The sequence below is a fragment of the Mustela nigripes genome, chromosome 12 (genome assembly GCF_022355385.1).
Source record: "Mustela nigripes isolate SB6536 chromosome 12, MUSNIG.SB6536, whole genome shotgun sequence".
Lineage (NCBI taxonomy): Eukaryota > Metazoa > Chordata > Mammalia > Carnivora > Mustelidae > Mustela > Mustela nigripes.
The window spans coordinates 118,145,780-118,164,109 of record NC_081568.1 but is presented as its reverse complement, the minus strand read 5'-3'; the positions used below and the strand labels follow the sequence as shown (position 1 = coordinate 118,164,109).

Here is an 18,330-nt window from a genome sequence, read left to right as displayed (position 1 = left end):
TAGGTCTCATTATGGTCCAAAACTAAAGGAAATTCTTTCACATTATCATCACTAGGTGCTTACATGTTGTTTCAGTTTGTATTTTGTACCAGTGGTGGCGGGGCGGGGGGGGGGGGGCTGGTGGCAGGAAGGAGAAGGATGTAGCATTCAGTTTTATGAAGTAGAAAACAAGAAATAAGGCAGCTAGCTAGTTTGGGAATGCAAGGAAGTAAGTTCCCTATTCCTACCTGAAATAAGCATTCAATGTGTGGTTTCCTTTTTAAAATATACATATTTATATTTTTACTACATTATTCACATAATATATACTCACTGAAAACAAACTGTGTAGAAATGTATAAAGTAACAAAGTGAATATTTTTTATTTTAAAAGTGGGATCTCATTAGACCTATCATCCCATGACTTGCTTTTTTTTAATCAAAAATATATTGCTGACAAATGGCAAGATTTCATTTCTTTTGATGGCTGCATAGTATTCCATTGTGTATATATACCACATCTTCTTGATCCATTCATCTGTTGATGGACATCTAGGTTCTTTCCATAGTTTGGCTATTGTGGACATTGCTGCTATAAACATTCGGGTGCACGTGCCCCTTTGGATCACTACGTTGGTATCTTTAGGGTAAATACCCAATAGTGCAATTGCTGGGTCATAGGGCAGTTCTATTTTCAACATTTTGAGGAACCTCCATGCTGTTTTCCAGAGTGGCTGCACCAGCTTGCATTCCCACCAACAGTGTAGGAGGGTTCCCCTTTCTCCGCATCCTCGCCAGCATCTGTCATTTCCTGACTTGTTGATTTTAGCCATTCTGACTGGTGTGAGGTGATATCTCATTGTGGTTTTGATTTGTATTTCCCTGATGCCGAGTGATATGGAGCACTTTTTCATGTGTCTGTTGGCCATCTGGATGTCTTCTTTGCAGAAATGTCTGTTCATGTCCTCTGCCCATTTCTTGATTGGATTATTTGTTCTTTGGGTGTTGAGTTTGCTAAGTTCTTTAACATGGATGGAACTAGAGCGTATCATGCTTAGTGAAATAAGTCAAGCAGAGAAAGACAACTATCATATGATTTCCCTGATATGAGAAAGTGGTGATGCAACATGGGGGCTTAAGTGGGTAGGAGAAGAATAAATGAAACAAGATGGGATTGGGAGGGAGACAAACCATAAGTGACTCTTAATCTCACAAAACAAACTGAGGGTTGCTGGGGGGAGGGGGTTTGGGAGAAGGGGGTGGGATTATGGACATTGGGGAGGGTATGTGCTTTGGTGAGTGCTGTGAAGTGTGTAAACCTGGTGATTCACAGACCTGTACCCCTGGGGATAAAAATATATGTTTATAAAAAATAAAAAATTAAAAAAGTATATATATATATATTGCTGACATCCCTCCATACCAACACATACAGATCTGCCTCACAAATTAATGAGGCAGTGGTTACATAGTTTTCCATAGCATGGCTATGGCTATTCAGTTTATTTAAACTGTTTCCTATTGTTAAAAAATTTAGGTGGCCTTCAATTTTTCATTGCAACAAATAATTCCATAGTAAACCTATCCCATATATATACTTGAACATTTGTGCAATGGTATCTGTAGGATAGATATCTCAGAGTATAATTGCTAGATCGGAAGCCATGCATACTTCCTCTATTCGTCTGTGAAATAGTTTTCTTTATATTGTAGGACTGTGAATTCCTGGAATACTAGCAATTATACTCAAAGCATTAAAATACAGTTAAAACCCAAATATAAATGATTTTTTGCATACAGAATGAAATATAGACTATAAATAAGAAACATGAATTTGTAGAGGATAGACTTAATTTTACATACCTCTATATCTCCCAAATGTAAAGGTCCTCCTGAGTCTGTAAAGAAATTAAATATCATATCTAGTCACTTAAAAAAAGAAAAAGCCTGAAATTTTGATAGTTTAGTGGTTAGCAAACAAATACACAAGGTTTACAAATGAAAAATCAACTCTTACGGTAACAGCGAATATCCATAGCATGATACTCTCCTTTGTGGTAGAAAATGACCACTTCTCTATCATGCACAACAGCTGTCATTCTTTCAGATTTTTTAAGGTCCTCTTCTCTGCCAACACAGACAGAAGAATATTCCTTCATTTCAGGATCTTGTTCAGAGCCATCAACATCCATGCTAGTTGAACAAAAGAAAAAAAGTAGTCTTCATAAAATTGGCTGCGACTTAACTCACAGAGATATTATATATATATATATATATATATATATATAATATATATATAAATGTGTGTGTGTTTGTGTGTGTATATATATGTATATATATATAAATGTGTGTGTGTTTGTGTATATATATATATATTTAGATCTCTAAGATTGATAAAGGCTTTTTTATAGCTATATAAAAAAAAACATAAATACTGGGTTATAGTTATTCATGATTTTGAGTTAGAGACTCTTAAAGCTTGTCCAAGTTAGGGAAGACCCCCCCCCCCCATGTTGAGGCTGGACTCAGATTCATTTCATTGTGTAAATGGATATTTCAGAAGTCCCAAGACCCAGAGACTGACATTTCACTGCTCTTTTATTTCCTATAATTTCAATGCTAAACAACACCCAGTTATCAGTGTTATTTTCAGCCTTCTCCTGAAGGTAGGATTCTTTGATAGTCTGAATAGTCTTGTATCTCCTAGTTGAGGTGACCCATTTGATTTTGCCTGGATCTGTCTTAGAAATCAACCAGATAACTATTCTAGTATAAGAGGATAGGTATGTATGGGCGCATTTCATTTTCTTAACTCAGACAGGAATTAACATCACTTTCTTCTGCCTTATTTGGGAATTCAAAGAGATGGCTTTCTCTTCAATTAATTTATGTAAGTATATAAACCCATATTTCTAAACAAAGAAGCCTTCGTGGAGAATTTTCAGGTACTCTATATTTTTTATCAGCATAGATATTCAGGCTACTTTTTTGAAAGCAACCCTTTCAAAGAGACCTTATGTAATACTTTAAGAACATAATCATGGTCTGTTAATTCCTGTGAGAAGGAAACATCAAGATACATCAGTGTCAGGACTATTGGGCCTTGTAGAGGATTTTCCTGAGGGCCTTCCATTTGGGGGGTTTTGTTTTATGCTATGACAGTTTCTGAATAAAACTATACATCCTGTTTTGGCAAGAACTGCTATATTTTTTCCTACTCCACTCCTAATTCCAACTCTTTCTTCTTATCCCCACCCTCTTTCCATTAGAGTTAATCCCAAATTTTCTGGAAACATTCCTGCTTTTCCTCCCTATCTCAGGGTAGAGACTGTGGTGGTCTATAACTTCCAGAAAGCTCAAAGAACATTGTATATTATTTTAGGGTTGGCAAGAACCTTCTTCCCTAGGCAAGAGCACATTTTCAACCTTTGCATGTAGTGAAATAAAAATCACAAGACACAAACTGAGATTACTCAACTGACTTTACTTTTAAAGTAATTAAATTTTCAGATATCCCTGCATGGTTTCTGCCCTCTGCTTGAGAGTGGGAATCTTCAACCATCTGAATAATACTCAGCTTCACAACAGGCATAAGGCAAGTTCACTCTCTGATATGGGTGGACAGGAAAGAGGCTGCCTGCAGCATTTGGGCATGAGATCTTATGTGTACCTTGATCATTATCTTGGAGCAGCACTACTTCAATTATATGAAATAAATTATATGAAAGAAATTAAAAGTTCACGGTAACATCTAATCACAACCTACGTTTTTTCTTTGGTCACTGATGGACAAGTTTCTCTGTAATCTATTTAGGGAGGAATATATGTTTAAAAAGCAAACAAAATTCTCAAGAAGTAACTACTGACAATAATCTTTAGCACAGAATTACAGAATTTCAAAAGAAAAATTTCAAAAATAGATCTTCAGATTCTCCTTTTGCCAAGTTCTCTTTCCTTGTTGGAGATTATCATGCATTGAATAAGTATTTTCTTTTTTTTTTTTTTAAGATTTTATTTATCTATTTGACAGAGATCACAGTAGACAGAGAGGCAGGCAGAGAGAGAGAGAGGGAAGCAAGCTCCCTGCTGAGCAGGGAGCCTGATGTGGGACTCGATCCCAGGACCCTGAGATCATGACCTGAGCCGAAGGCAGTGGCTTAACCCACTGAGCCACCCAGGTGCTCAATAAGTATTTCTGAACACATATTATGTGACTGGCACTTCAGGGAAGTAATTCAGATCAGGTCTCTGTCCTTTAGATACTATATTCTAGCTGGTGAGATCAACAACAAACACCAGTAAACAAATACACAAATGAGGTAATTATACACTACCTTAAGAACCATGAAGAAAATGAACTGGGCAATATGAAAGAGAAAAGGGAGGCCATTTTGCAAAGAAAAGCCTGGGAAGGTGACTCTGGATGGATAGTTGAGCTGGTATCTAAAAATGAAAATGAACTAGACATTTTAAGAGCTGAAGGAAGAGCATTCCAGGCTGAAGGAATAACAAATATGATAGCCTGAGGAAAGAGGGGGGTGGGAGGAGGAGACTTGGTTAATTTGAGGAACAGATAGGAGACTGGAGCATAACAAGTGAGTCTGGTCAGACAGACAGGAGCCACTGTGTATGGATTTTAGTCTAAGAGCAATGGGAAGGCACTGAAGGGTGTAAAGCAGGGAAGGGTGACATGATCTATTTTTAAAATAATGCCCTCACTGTGTAAATAGATTGTAGCAAAGTAAGAAGGAAACATAGGAATCAGAAAGCTATTGCAGTGGTCCATTTTAACAAGTGTATTAATTTGTGGATTTCATCAGATTGGGAAACTAGAGAAAGTTCCAGATAACTTGAGAGGCATCCAACTCTGCCTTACACAAGATAAGGAATTACATATAGAAAAGGAGAAGGAAATGAATCCAAGTGATGGCCCATGATAGTTATAAAGACCCAGATGGTGTTAAACATTAGGAAGTTTGCCATGGAATGTCCATGATATTAAACAAAATACAATTGTCTATAATTTAAGATACTTAACAAAATGATAAATCACATGTCAACTTCAAATATTCTAATTTTCAAAGATGATCCTTCCAAATCCGTGTTCTCTTCAAATACGGTAATATTGTCAAATTCATAGGAAGTTGTACAGAATGACAATATACCTTTTGTTAATAACAGGGAACTACTATTTTAATTTCATTCAAGTCTTAGTTTAACATTTCACATAAAAACATATATATGTAATTTCTTTAAAAGGGGCACTTGGACCTTGATGAACCTAGCTTAGAATGGTTATAAACCATAGACTCAATCCCTACCCCACAGCAAGAGGGAAAATTTGCTATGTGGCAAGACCAAGAGTCTCCAGGCCTTCTGATGGCTTCTCTAAATATTTTATCTTCTATGACTGATGGAAGTCTAGAAATGTTGGGAGGAAAAGAGCATGGATCATTTAAAAAATATATTTGTAAAACAAATTACTATTTATAAGGAAAAATCTCTATGTGAATGTGTAAGGAGTGAGCTTTTGAAAGAAGGAATTTATAGGCTACTATTTTGAGAAGGGTAATTCTAAACCATAACAAAGGCAGGTATTAGATCTTACAATATAAGCCTGGGCTCCAAAACTGAAGTGTAGCAAGTGGCATGTTTGTACGTGTGTGTGTGTGTGTGTGTGTATGTGTTGATGGCGAGAGGCAGGAAGGAACTCTGAATTCAAGGTATAAAGGAAAGCATTACACAAACCAAGTTTAGGAAATTACAGAGATGTACTTTTTGTACTCTGGAGTTTGCACTGTTAACTCTTGCTCTAACTAACCTAGTTACTTTTTAAATTATGGAAAAGAGAACATGCTATTAAAAAAAAACTTTCACATAAGTCAAACTGAGAAAGACAAACAATATGTGATTTCAGTCAAATGAATAAACAAAGTAACAAAAGGCAGAATCAGACCTGTAAATACAGAGAATTGATGGCTGCCAAAGGGAAGTGGTGGTGGGAGTGGGGGTGGGGATGGCAAATCTGTAAAGGGGAGTGGGAGAAATGGGCTTCCAGTTACAGAATGAATAAGTCAAGAGAATAAAAGACACAGCAAAGGGAATACAGTCAGTAACATTGTAATAGGTTGTAGGGTGACAGATGGTAGCTACACTTGTGGTGAGCATAGCATAAAGTATGGAGAAGTTGAATCACTATGTTTTACACCCAAAACATCATGTGTCAACTATACTCAAACAAAAAAGTTAAAAATTAGTTTACAATGAAAAACAAAAATACAGTATTTTTATGAAAAGTCAATGAGGACCATGCCATGATTTTCTGGATTAGCTATGGCTGACAGAAGGCTGCATTACTATAATTCTAAACAGTTATCTCGTTTTGCTTCGTACTGGCAGGTACCCAAAGTATACAAAATGCTCAGGTGGCAGTATTTACCCCACAGTATTGGGTGTGCAGCTTTTATAACATTTTGTGACAGGACAGATAGAGGAGAAGTAAAGATAAGAAAAAATGGGAACAGATGAACTGAAATAGGCTGGAAAAAAATTTTCAACACATATAACCAACAAAGGATTATGACTCAGAATAGATGAAGAAATTCTAAAAACCAGTAAGGAAGTGCAAAAAAAAAAATGGGCAAAAGATACAAACATTTCATAGATGAAGAAGTCTGAATGGCCAGTGATCACACGTAAATATGCTCAGCCTCATCAGTAGGAAAAAATATAAGAAATGCAAGGCAAAGTCACAAATGGGATACTATTTTCTCTCCAGTTGACTGGTAAAAATTATACCAAGTATTGGTAAGGATATGGAGAAATTGGTAGTGATGACATCAATTAGCAATACCACAATGTGGCATTACCTAGACTCTTCTAACATATCCATGATCCATTAACCCCTCATTAAGTATATTCCAGAGAAACATGCACAGGTACACCAGGAGACATGCAGAAGACACGCAAAACACAGGAAAAAACTCAAAATGCATCAACATAGAATGTGGAATTTTTATGTTCATTCAGTGGAATGCAACATAGTAGTAAAAAATGGGGACATCAAGTTGGATTAATTTCAAAAATATAACTTTAAAGGAAAAATTTTTTCAAGAATTCAGAATATGCTTCTATTTTACCAAGTGCAAAAACTGGCAAAACAAAACAATCTATAATGGATATGTACAGATAAAGTAAATTTATAAAGAAAAGCAAGGTGATAGTAAACACAAAATTTCTTCCATGTCTCAAAATATCACATTTAGTCTTATATTTAAAACTACTCTTTTAACATTTAAGTTGTATCCTATATTTGTGTAGCAAATGACCCAAAAACCAAGAAAATGTGCCTGTGGACTTAGATCATGAGGGGACTATTTGAGAATTTATTCAGCTTATTTCAAAAGCTGGCACTAGAAGAGGAAATTAATGAGTATTTTCTTTTTCTAGGCTAAAAAATTAGAAAAGAAATACTAGTATCAAGCAAGTAACAAAATACATGAGATGTGGAATAGCATCAAAAGTTAAGTTCTCCCCCACTTACAAATAAATGAGAACAAAATACAATCCTTCAAGTTTCGGTCTCTTTAAACGGAGCTTCAGCAGGTTTTACACCCCAAGCAAGGAAAACTGCAGTGAACTTTGCAGGGGCTGATAAGAAATGAGCAGAGAATGCTGCACTCAATGATAAAGATTTCAGAGAACTATGATTACAGTCTCGCATTTTGCCTAGGAAAGTATTATCATATCTCTCAAATAATGGTCATATTTACTTATGGTATCTGGTAATATTTATAATTAACACCCACATTATACTTAATTAAATATTGTGAATATCACTGTCCAGACAGCAACAAAAGTCAATTTATTGTATTGTATATATTGTATGTATGTATTGTAATTACTATTACTTTGATGCACTAGTCATATGCACCCACACATTTCCTTTATTTTGAATCAACTTTAAGATACCAAATCTTAACTAAATAAAAAGGTAAACATTAACTGATCTATACAGTTTGGGGGCTAGATGAAGAAAAGTTACTTCTGAAAAATTTTGCCATTTTGCTCAATTTTCCTCTTAATGTTTTTAGGCCTATGCCTCAAATAGGTTTCTAAAGGTGCTAACATCATATAAAATTACAGTTTAGCTAAATGGATCATCAATCTCTATCAGATACATTTCCAGCACAGGCTGAATAAAAAAAAAGTTTCCATAAACCATTGGAAACAGGAGAGACATGAAATTACAGGAACTTACTTGTTAGTCCTCTTGAGCTCTGACAAAGGCACTTTTACTAAGTCTGGGGACTTGGTCTACACATTATCAGAAAGCATAACTCTGGGGTGACACCCTTGCTTTTAGTTCAAAGAAGAGAAATGCCTTAGATATCTCTTTGGATGGCAGAATAATAGTAGATAAAACTATCCTTCAGTGAATGCCAAGCTCTTTGGACTGCTTGCATACCTGAGTTCATTAATCCTCACAAAACCTCCAAGGGGTAAATGATGTATTTATTTTCCAGATGAGTAAACTAAGGGTAAAGGATCCTTTTTAACGAAAAGTTTCCTAAAACCACCAAGTAGCAGTCAAGATTCAAACCTCTATCTTCTGAGTCGAAATTTGGGGAATATTGGTAAAATCTTAACATCTCATCCAAGTAGCAGCCACAGGTTTATAAAAACACCTGGCCTGCAAATAAACTGCCTTAAAAGTACAAAACCTTTTAGCAAAATAAAGATATCTGTGAACGTATATGTGTATCACCAATCATCGTTCTGAATTTTTTTTTTTAATTAGGACTGCTAATGTGCAAGTAGTTGCGTCACCAGATGTTTTAAAACGGAATAGTTCCCTAATCATTTAATAAAGTCCTGTAGCTGCTCTGGGGTCCGCTACCATGTCCTTGCTATTAGAGATCTGTGATCACAGGTGAATTCATATGGGTTTGAATCCGTGCTGTGTGTGTGAATTGGGGCAAGTTGCTTAACTTCACGGCGCTGCAGCTGCTCGTAAAAAAGGTCTGCCACATAGGGCTGTGGTGGGGGAAACACACGCTTCACTATAAATCAAGTGTGTTAGAGCAGGACCGCCCGCGGGAAACGCTCCAATCAGGTCGGCTGTCATCTCTTAAGGTCCTTCCAGCTCTGACAATTTATCAACGCATAACTTCAAGCTGTATTACACTTTAGTAAAGACGGTCAACCGCCGTTACAGGGAGAGGCGCCCAGGAACCACGGGGACCGTCGACGTGTGGCTGTCCTGATGCGGTGGGCGGTTCCACCTACAGACTTCGGGAGACGAGTCTCTACGACCGTCGGAGCTGCAAACACCCCTGGGCAGGTTTAGTGCGCACAAATGCCAGGAAAGCTCATTAAAAAATAATAATAATAAATTAAAAAATTAAAAAAAAAATAAAACCACAAAACACAAAAAACGCCCCTCCTGCCTCATCCAGGAGGCGAGTCCCGCGTGGGCCCAGACTCCAAGGTGAACAAGCTCGGCAGGCCTCTGGGCGGAAGAGGCCTGAGGTTAACGGTTAAGGAACGCGCGCCCCTCCTGAGAAAGGCCGGGAGCAAGAGCCAACGACACGTCCCGCGACCGCTCCCGGCCGCCGCCGCCGGAAACCGGAGCTCCGGCCAGCCGCCCAGGCGGAAGCAGCGGCGCTCGCGAGCCCCGCCCCACCCCGCGCGAGAACAGAACTTACCTTCCTCGAGTTCCTCGCTCCGCCTCCGCGAGACCAGCCAGCCGCCGAGCCCGCGTGACCCTACTGCGCCTGCCAGGGTTCCGAGCACCGCGCGGAGCCTCCGCGGGGCGGGGCGAAGTCGTCCACGTGACCCGAGCGCGCCGGGTTCCGGAGACTGCGTTTGTGGCACTGCAGGCGGATGACCCCCACCCTTCCCACCCCCTGAACCGTGCTCCGCTGCGATCTCCGCTGCGATCTCCGCACTGATACGTCATGAATGTGTGCTGACCAAACGTAGGTGGCATCTATTGGTTTTGGAATGTTTGTTACTGTCACTACATTTATCCACATTTTATTTGTTAATTTGCTTATTTAAGCAATCTCTACCCTCAGCCTGGGTCTAGAGGTCGAGTCTCAGGCTCTTCCAGGCGCTACCCAGGTCCCCGCCACGTACACATTTTAAATACGCCCACCAATCTCACTCTCAGAAATGTACCTAATAATATTTCCAAAAGTTCCTCGCAGTGCATATGATCCATGTATAAGGACGCTTACTTCAAGGAAAAAATGAGAATAGCTGAAGATCAGCAACAGGGAAGGAAGGTGAAATAAAATCGTGTGGACAGGTGAATTACTTCGTAGCCAGATACTCACAGACTAGCTTTCATGAATGTATTGAGTGTTAAAAAGGAAAGTATACAATACACAATTCTTTAGTGTAAATAAAAATTATTTCTAAGGATCCAAATAGGTATGTTTGTACATAGGTTTTAAAAGAAAAAAAATTTTTTTTAACTTCACAGTGGTTGCATTGGAGATGGTGGTTGGTTTTCACTTTTTTTTTTTTTTTTTGAACATTGCAACTTTTTTCCTGTACTTTCCGAGTTAAAAACAAAAACAGAAACAAAAAACCCAGACAAAAATCTACTTCCTACTTGTGTTCAAAGCTGGAAACTATTTGAGTCTGGCATGTTTTTAAAGAGTCCTTGACTGTCTTCTAATGCTGTACTTCTTAACTCGGGCTATGCCTTAGAGTTACCTGGGAGTTTTAGCAGTCATGATGCCCAGACCAATGAAACCTGGGGGGTGGAGTAGGGGTGGGGGTAGGAGGAGTCAATATATTTTTTCTAACTTCCCAAGTGACTCCAGTGTGAACTCAAGGTTGAAAAACACAATCTATATTTAACATAATTAAATAATAATAATTTCCCTCTTGACCATTTATTTCACTGACCCAAGCAAACACTAACCATCTAGTTTGGATGAACTGCTTTACCAAAGTGATAATAAAATATATTTGGATTATTATAATTTACATTATCAGTTAGCCATCCAAATTATTTTAGGGCACATGGAAGGTGTTAGCAGTCTTTAGCTTGTGTCATGGAAGGACTAATAAGGTTTGCTGTATCTAATGAAAAATCCTTCTTTCTTGCCTTGGCATAATCTGAACATTAAAATAAGACACATTTTAGATTCACTGACCTTAAATCTGATTTCTAATAAACTGAAGACATTTGTTATGTACCCATATATACATAAAAGGGAGAGAAATGGAAGGTTTCTTTTATCTCTACCTAAAGTATTAATGGGGCTAATCATGTAATATGAAATGCCTAGAAAACTTTAGGGGGAGTGTGGGGACACCTTCTACCTTTCCTCTCCTTGGAACAGAGCTACATCTTGCTCTAGAACCTTCCTTGATTTTTTTCTTTCATCTTTTCCTTTCCTACTATTGACACCTAGTGGTAGCCCTGGCGTGAGTTTTGTTACCTACCACGGAAAACAACTTTTCCTCTGTGAACTTGCTTATCAGTATCTGTCTAAAAATAGTTTTAAATGCCCCCTTTCACCTCTGTGGGCCCCTCTCCTGTGCTCTGAACCTCAGGCTGTGCCTAGGCAGGTATTTTGAGGACCAGCCCTTTCTCTTAGAGGAGTTCAAAAGCTGCCTTCAATCCTAAACTATAATCTGTTTTGTGAGCTAATGAAGACATCAGTGTGCTGATAGGTTCACTACAGGGAGGTCTGAAGAGTGTCAGCGGCACTGGATTTCCTATTCTCTCAAACCAAAAAAGGGTGACAACATTGCTCTTAGTAGGTTCTTGGGATTCAGATAATGAGAAAGTGAGGGTGGCTTTAAATACAACCTATCTGCTTATGACTCCTAACTGCAAGTCTCCATAATATCCATTTGTTGTGGGTACCTCTGTGTGATTCCTGCCTGGATATTGTGGCAGAAACAGTGGTGTTCACCAAATATCCCATCTACTGCCCCACATTTCCCACCCCATTTACAGTTGGTTGAGGCTCTGTGACCACTTTTGGCCAGTGGTCAGTGGGTGAATATGCAGTGTGACACTCCTAGATGGAAGCATAGAAGAGCTCCAATTCCACATCTCCATCTCTCCCTCTCTCTCTTTTTCACAACCACAGACATTCTAGACGATGAACCTCTAAGAGCCTGGGTCCCTGAGTGACCGTGTGGAACAGAGACCACCCACCAGTCACTACCTTCCACCAAGCCATGAAAGAAATGTAACAAGTGAGAAATAAACAGTTGCTGCGTTAACCCACTGAAGTTCTAAGGTTGTTTATGGTTGCACCAAAGCACAATTTAACCTAACAGCTCATTGCTATCTTCAGTTTTATGTGTTTAAGATTGAAATATTAATGTTCTCCTGTAAACTTACACTTCCTTTGTTCCCTCCATCTCCATAAGTGACAACTGCATGCTGTTCATCTACATGTTTAAGGGAGAAACCTGGATGCCATACTCACATCTCCACATCTCCGCTTTTGTCCCTTCTCCTGTGCAGAAAAGAGTTGATATAACTGAGCTAAGACTGGTAAAGCTCTGCCTGTAAGGTTGGCCCCTGGCTGGCCTCTGGGAATCTGGCTGGCAAATAGTTCCCTACATTGATGTAAGATTTTCTCTAAATAAGAAGGATGCCTCACTAGGCCTAAACTGTTTGTACAAACAATATGGTTTATGCTGACCACGACCTGCTTTCCTTCTGGGACTCTAGGACTTTGGTACATGCTAGGCAGAGGTTCCAACATGACCAGCCCCCAATAAAACCTTTGGGTGCTTGAGTCTTTAACAAGATTCCCTAGGAAAAATTATTGCACACCTATTTCTGCATTTTCATTGCTGGCAGAAGAGTGAGCTCCGTGTTACCCCTCCAGAGAGGGAGAGAACATAAGGAGGCCTGCACCTAGATTTTTCCATTTTCCACCTGTCTCCTTTTTCCTTATTATCCAGATGTGTACCCTTATAATATCTTGTCATAATATTATCATGAGAAGAACTATATAATGAATTCTATGAGTCATTCTAGTGAATTCCCAACATGATATGGTCTTAGGGACCTCTGTATGTATCCCCCCAAATCTAATCCAGCACTGAGTCCTGTCAATTCTACTTCCTAAAATATACTTCACATTATTGTGCTGCTTTTCATTATTTGTTTTCATCACTTTGGAAGTTGCTATCATTTTTTATTTGTATTGTCCTTTACCAGGACCCAATAAAAAACATGCCCCCCCTTTTTTTCTGTCTGAGTTTGGAACCAACTGAGAGATACAGTAAGAGAATGAAGTGTAAACTTTATTTAATCATTAAAATCTAGATTGGGGCAGCTTAAGTGTGCAGCCAAATTGTATTTGCTAACATGTCCTTAATTAAATTCATGCCCAAATCGCTGCCTTCTACCTCAGAGTTGTCCATCTTGAGAGGATGGACCAGATTGTACTTTCATTAGGCACACAGTTTTATAGAAAGGAGAAGGGAGGGGCTGAGCTGAGCATACAAAAAAAGGGAGTGAAGGTTGGGTATTTTAAGATTTCTTGCCCACTGTGAATTTGTCTTCCAAGTGGAACACCAAATCCCAGGCATTAAGCAAATGATATACATGCTGACCATAAGTAGGCAGTGGAGAAGGGAGTGTGGTCAGTGAACGCCACATTGTCTGTAGTGAGCCTTAAGCAATTCACTGGCCATTAGTACTAAGTCACGCTAAAAAAGTAGGCACAGAGCTACATGGGCCCAGCGAAGGGCATTAGGTAATGTGGGTCTCAGGGTGCAGGCTGCTGCTCCTTGACCTTAAAGTGTGTTTAGAACATACTCATTCTACACATTCATTCTCAGCAAAGGTAGGAAGGCCAAAAAAAAAAAAAAAAAAAAAAAAACCCTCAGAAAGAAGACATAGCTAAAGCAAGGATTAAATTACAGGAAAAATGTCTTTTGGTATATACAGAGAATACTATTTATTGCAATTACAGGAAAAATGTCTTTTGGTATATACAGAGAATACTATTTACTGCCATTAGAGATAGTGAATTTAACAAAACCTAAGGTTCAGGTCCCCTCACATGTGTGGGCCCCTTTCCAAGGTCCTGAGCAACTCTAGTAATGTGTTCCCATGGTCATCCTTTCTATCCTTTTGCTATAATTTGAAACCACACAAAATTACACAAAAGTAGTACAGGGAACTCTTTCGCAACAGGCATTTGAAAGGATGTTGCTAATCCGATGCCACATGAGCCTCTAATGCTTTCGTGTGCATTTCCTGCAAATAAGGACATTCTTCCACATGACCACAATACAGCCATCGGAGTCAGGAAGTTAACCCTGACATCTGATCCTCAAATCCAGTTCAGAACCAAGTAGATTTAGTTGTCATGTCTGTTTCGCTTCCTCGTCCTGGACAGTTTCTCAGTCTTTCACTAACCTTCATGATATTCACATTTTCAAAGATTATAGGCCATATATTTTATAACTGCCACCACCGCCGCCAATAGTAGTTTGTCTGACGTGTCTTTATGATGACATTCAGGTCATGCCTCTTCGGCGGGAAATTCACATAGACTAGATTCGGAGCCCGTGTAGGGCTGTACTTCACTTTCCTTCTCTCACAGCTTGAGGGAGACTCACTACACCCCCGTGTTGCCATCCAGCCATACCTGGCCTCTGTCTCTCCTCTCTAAGCCCCCATATGTCCCCCCCACTCCCCTAGCCAGCACAGGTGTCTACCCTGCCCTGTCCTCCCTGCTGGCTTTAGGCCTGAATTGTTCACGAGGGAAAGAGAAGAGAGAAAGGAACAGTTGTCATATGTTTTTGTAAAAATGTACAAAAGTAAGATGATTTAACTTCAGGGGATGAAGGCCCTTGTCTCTTTTCCGTCTGTCACATAGGCATTTTTGGGATTTGACTAAAGCACATTTGAGTTGGAAATGTATTTAATTTGTGTTTGTGGGATATACTTACATGGTTTGCAGTCAATTGTGGTGTATAGTCAAGTTTTTGCTGGCTGTCCCAGAGTAAAAACAGCCTCCGAAAATACTCCCAGTGCCCACTGTGATGGCTCTCCTTAGATGCTAGCATGCAGGCCAGGGTTCTGTCAGAGTGGGTATGGGCTGTGGTGTCTCTCCTAGGGAATATGGAAGTCTTAGAGGATAAAAAATATTTGAACAGGTGGATTCACTAACTATTCTGTGGAAAAGTTGTCTTATCATTAGACTTTTGGTAAAATTATAAGTATAGAATTCTGTTCTCATAGATGGTACACATGCAGTGTATTCAATTATACAGCCTATAAACTGTAAATTCATACATGTTTCTTGATGAGAATCACATGAAGTAGAATTTATCATAATTCCTATGTCTATAAATACACAGACCTATACTAAGACTATCATTTGTTTTATGCTTTCAGTTGATGAAAGAAAGATTAACTGTGCTATAGGAAAGATAGAGTTATCTTCTGATTCTCTTTATGTAAAATATTTTTAAATTGTTATCATGTGAAGGGATGAGGAAAGAGTAGAGAGACAAAAATTATCAGCAAAAAGTATGATAGTGGTGTGTCTAGCAATTAATAAATGTTTGCTATTATATTTGGTTATTAATATTTGTATTTTTTGTGATTATTTGCCCATTCTGAATATTCACTTTCATACCTAATTTTTTAGTTTATTATTTTGTGTTCTTTTTCTTGAAGAGAGCCTCTCTCCCACCACCACCCACCATGACCTGGATCTGCCCTGAGCTACATTTAAACTGCGGGGCGGCTGAGCTCAGTGCCCACCGCAGAGCACTAATGAGTATCTAGCTGGAAATTGTCCATGACAACATGGGTAGGTGGCACTGCCTGGGCTGCTCCAAATTCCATTTGCATTCTGGCCCAGAATGGGAAGCATGGTAGAACTAGTCTTGGATTTCTGTAGATGTCACATGCTCAAAGTCATTCCACACCATCTCGTTGAGTCCAGATGGTGCTGGAGAAAGCATACCTAGAGGCTGATTGCTTAGCCAAAGTCACTGGAAACAGTCACTGAGGCACAGGACTGAAAATACATGCTCCAAGAGAGCCCCATGGCCCCACATAGAGGCCTTGCTCAGTTAAGTAAGAGGATTCAGAATGAAAATGACAAGGAAGAGATTTTTGATCTGTAAGAAGAGAAAGAGACAGGGACCCCCATCTTTGCAAATTTCTAGACTTGTAAGAAGGCAGATTCAGTTGCCTCTGTCTCAGGTAGATAAATGGATGGATCTTCTCCCAATGCCCAGAGTTGTTAAACATGACGCCAAATTAACCTTTCATGAGCAGATTTCTTGCTGTTGAGTTTACATCCAAGGTATAGATTTAAACAACCTGCCTGCCTCCATCCACTGGCATCCACCCCGGGGAAGCCAAGACCAAGTGCCTTTCTTATCTTTTATCCTAAGCCTCTTCTAGAGAGTCTTCGGTAACACCAAGTACTCGGTTCTCGGAGCACAGTTTTGCCTGGCCATTGTTCTGGGAGTGGGAGGTGGCTTGTTTCCTGAGTGAGATAGGTGGATAAGGAGCCAGTGCTGCAACAAAGTTCTGCTCCCTGGTCACACTTTGAACTCTTTAAAAGAGTGAGGCCCATCCTCAAATGGGACTCGAACAAACAGAACCTCAGAGGTCCTAAAGGAGAGAGCAATGTGCAGCCACAACTGCTTAAGGAAGGATCCCCAAATCTCCTGCCTCAGGGGGCTCTCCAGCAGAAGCTATGTGGAATTGGCAATCAAGGAGGTCTTTGACTTTTTCATACAAGAGAGGAAATTTTGATTTTGGAACTGCCATTCGTTGGATTTTGTTATCTTTGGGCTTTAACCTGTAAGAGGATTTAATCTCTGAACCTCAGTTTCTCCCTAGACATTGGTTTAGAATCCAAATAGGCAGAATGTTTGTTTTGGTCTTGATTGTTGTTGGTTTTATTTTTCACTTGGCCCCTCTCACCCCAGCAGTGGAGAGAGTCCAGGAGTGCCGGCCTAGTTGAAGTCCTTTCACACAAGGCCACGGGGTAAGGGCCGTGTGTTCCTATCTAACACTCTGCTGAGCCCATGTTTCTGGCGTGTGTGTGCTGCACTAAAGGTGCCTCTGTCTAGTGTCAGGGATTCTACATTTCTTGAGAGCAGAATTTTAAGTCTTGACATGTGGTCCGACTTCTCCTCATCTTGTAATAGAATGGATTAGGTTCATGCAAAATGCTGCCCAGGATGATTCGTCAGTATTCCTCACCTTTGCTCCACCTGGGGTATCCATCTGTGGCATAGTTTAGATGCTGCTGCTGCTGCTTCTGAATCTGGTTGCCTCAGGCTTAGGGAGCAAAAATACCTCAGCCACATGCTCTTCAGAACTATTGCCTGACATTAACTCTGGAATGTTCTGGGCTTTGCCTGTATATGGTAGAATGTATCTGCAATGCTTCAGTCCCTTCTGATATGCCCCTGTTCCTTAGGAAGGCTTGGGTGAGTTTGTAACAAGTTAACTTGCTTCTTAGATTGGTCTCTTTATCTGCCATATGCACTGTTTGCCAAACTGAGTGCCAACTTTCCTTCCTTTAACTTTCTCCTTGCTTTCTAGGCTAGGCTTTTTTCCCTGGCTCTTCCCAAAAGAGGCACTGTGCAAAAACAAAATTTCCTCTAGTCGGACTATCCCAAGAGAAGATAACCTTCCATCAGCTCAACATCTAAGCCAGACTTTTGTCCAAGCTGGCTTCACTTTAGTGTGTGTCATCTTGGTTGTGCCTTCTCTAGGGCCCTAACTCAACACATTTCTACTGCCTATTCCCTCGAAGTGTAGGCATTACCAATACCCTGCTTTTGGTATCTCTTTTGAACTCACTGAGACTGAGTATTTTATCCTGATCTTCCTAGCTTTCTCCTTTAAATCTGTATTTGTCTTCAAGGAGATGCTTCTAATGTATAGTTGTATGTATAAATGTATAGATGGATCTTCTCCCCATGCTACAAAGTCCATATGTGACTGCTGGAAGCCCTGTGTGTGTGTTTGTGTGTGTGTGTGTGTAGAAGTGGGACAATTCCCAAAGAAAGGGTTATTGCAAAGAGGACAGAGGTTCCTAAAGTGTGTTCACTTGGAGGGTTCTTTTGCATTTAGTGTGTTGAAGGTTCTGAGAGGTCCTACTTTCAAGAAACCTGGTTGGAAGAGAGGAATAAAATAGAAGTTATCATGAGGGAGCACTCAGAAAAAAATCAGAATGTGGGATATTCTGCAAGACAACTGGCTTGGTCTTTTCAAAAAATACAATAACTTTTTTAAAAGGTCGGGGGGGGGGGCTATTGTGGAATAAAAGAAACTAAAAAGTCATAACAACCAAAGACAGAGTGTACACTGTA

The 18,330-nt window shown here is 39.6% G+C and overlaps 1 protein-coding gene across 1 annotated transcript in view; it reads right to left on the bottom strand.

Moving 5' to 3' along the window:
- The window catches only part of RFESD (Rieske Fe-S domain containing), a 13,418-nt gene extending 3,492 nt beyond the window's left edge, over positions 1-9,926 (bottom strand). The window contains exons 1-3 of the mRNA XM_059418258.1: positions 9,687-9,926; positions 1,997-2,172; positions 1,843-1,877 (exon numbers count right to left, since the gene is read on the bottom strand). Coding sequence (XP_059274241.1) covers positions 1,843-1,877; positions 1,997-2,171 — 210 coding nt within the window. The 5' untranslated portion in view covers position 2,172; positions 9,687-9,926. The remainder of the gene's footprint in view (positions 1-1,842; positions 1,878-1,996; positions 2,173-9,686) is intronic.
- Positions 9,927-18,330: the final 8,404 nt, after the last annotated feature.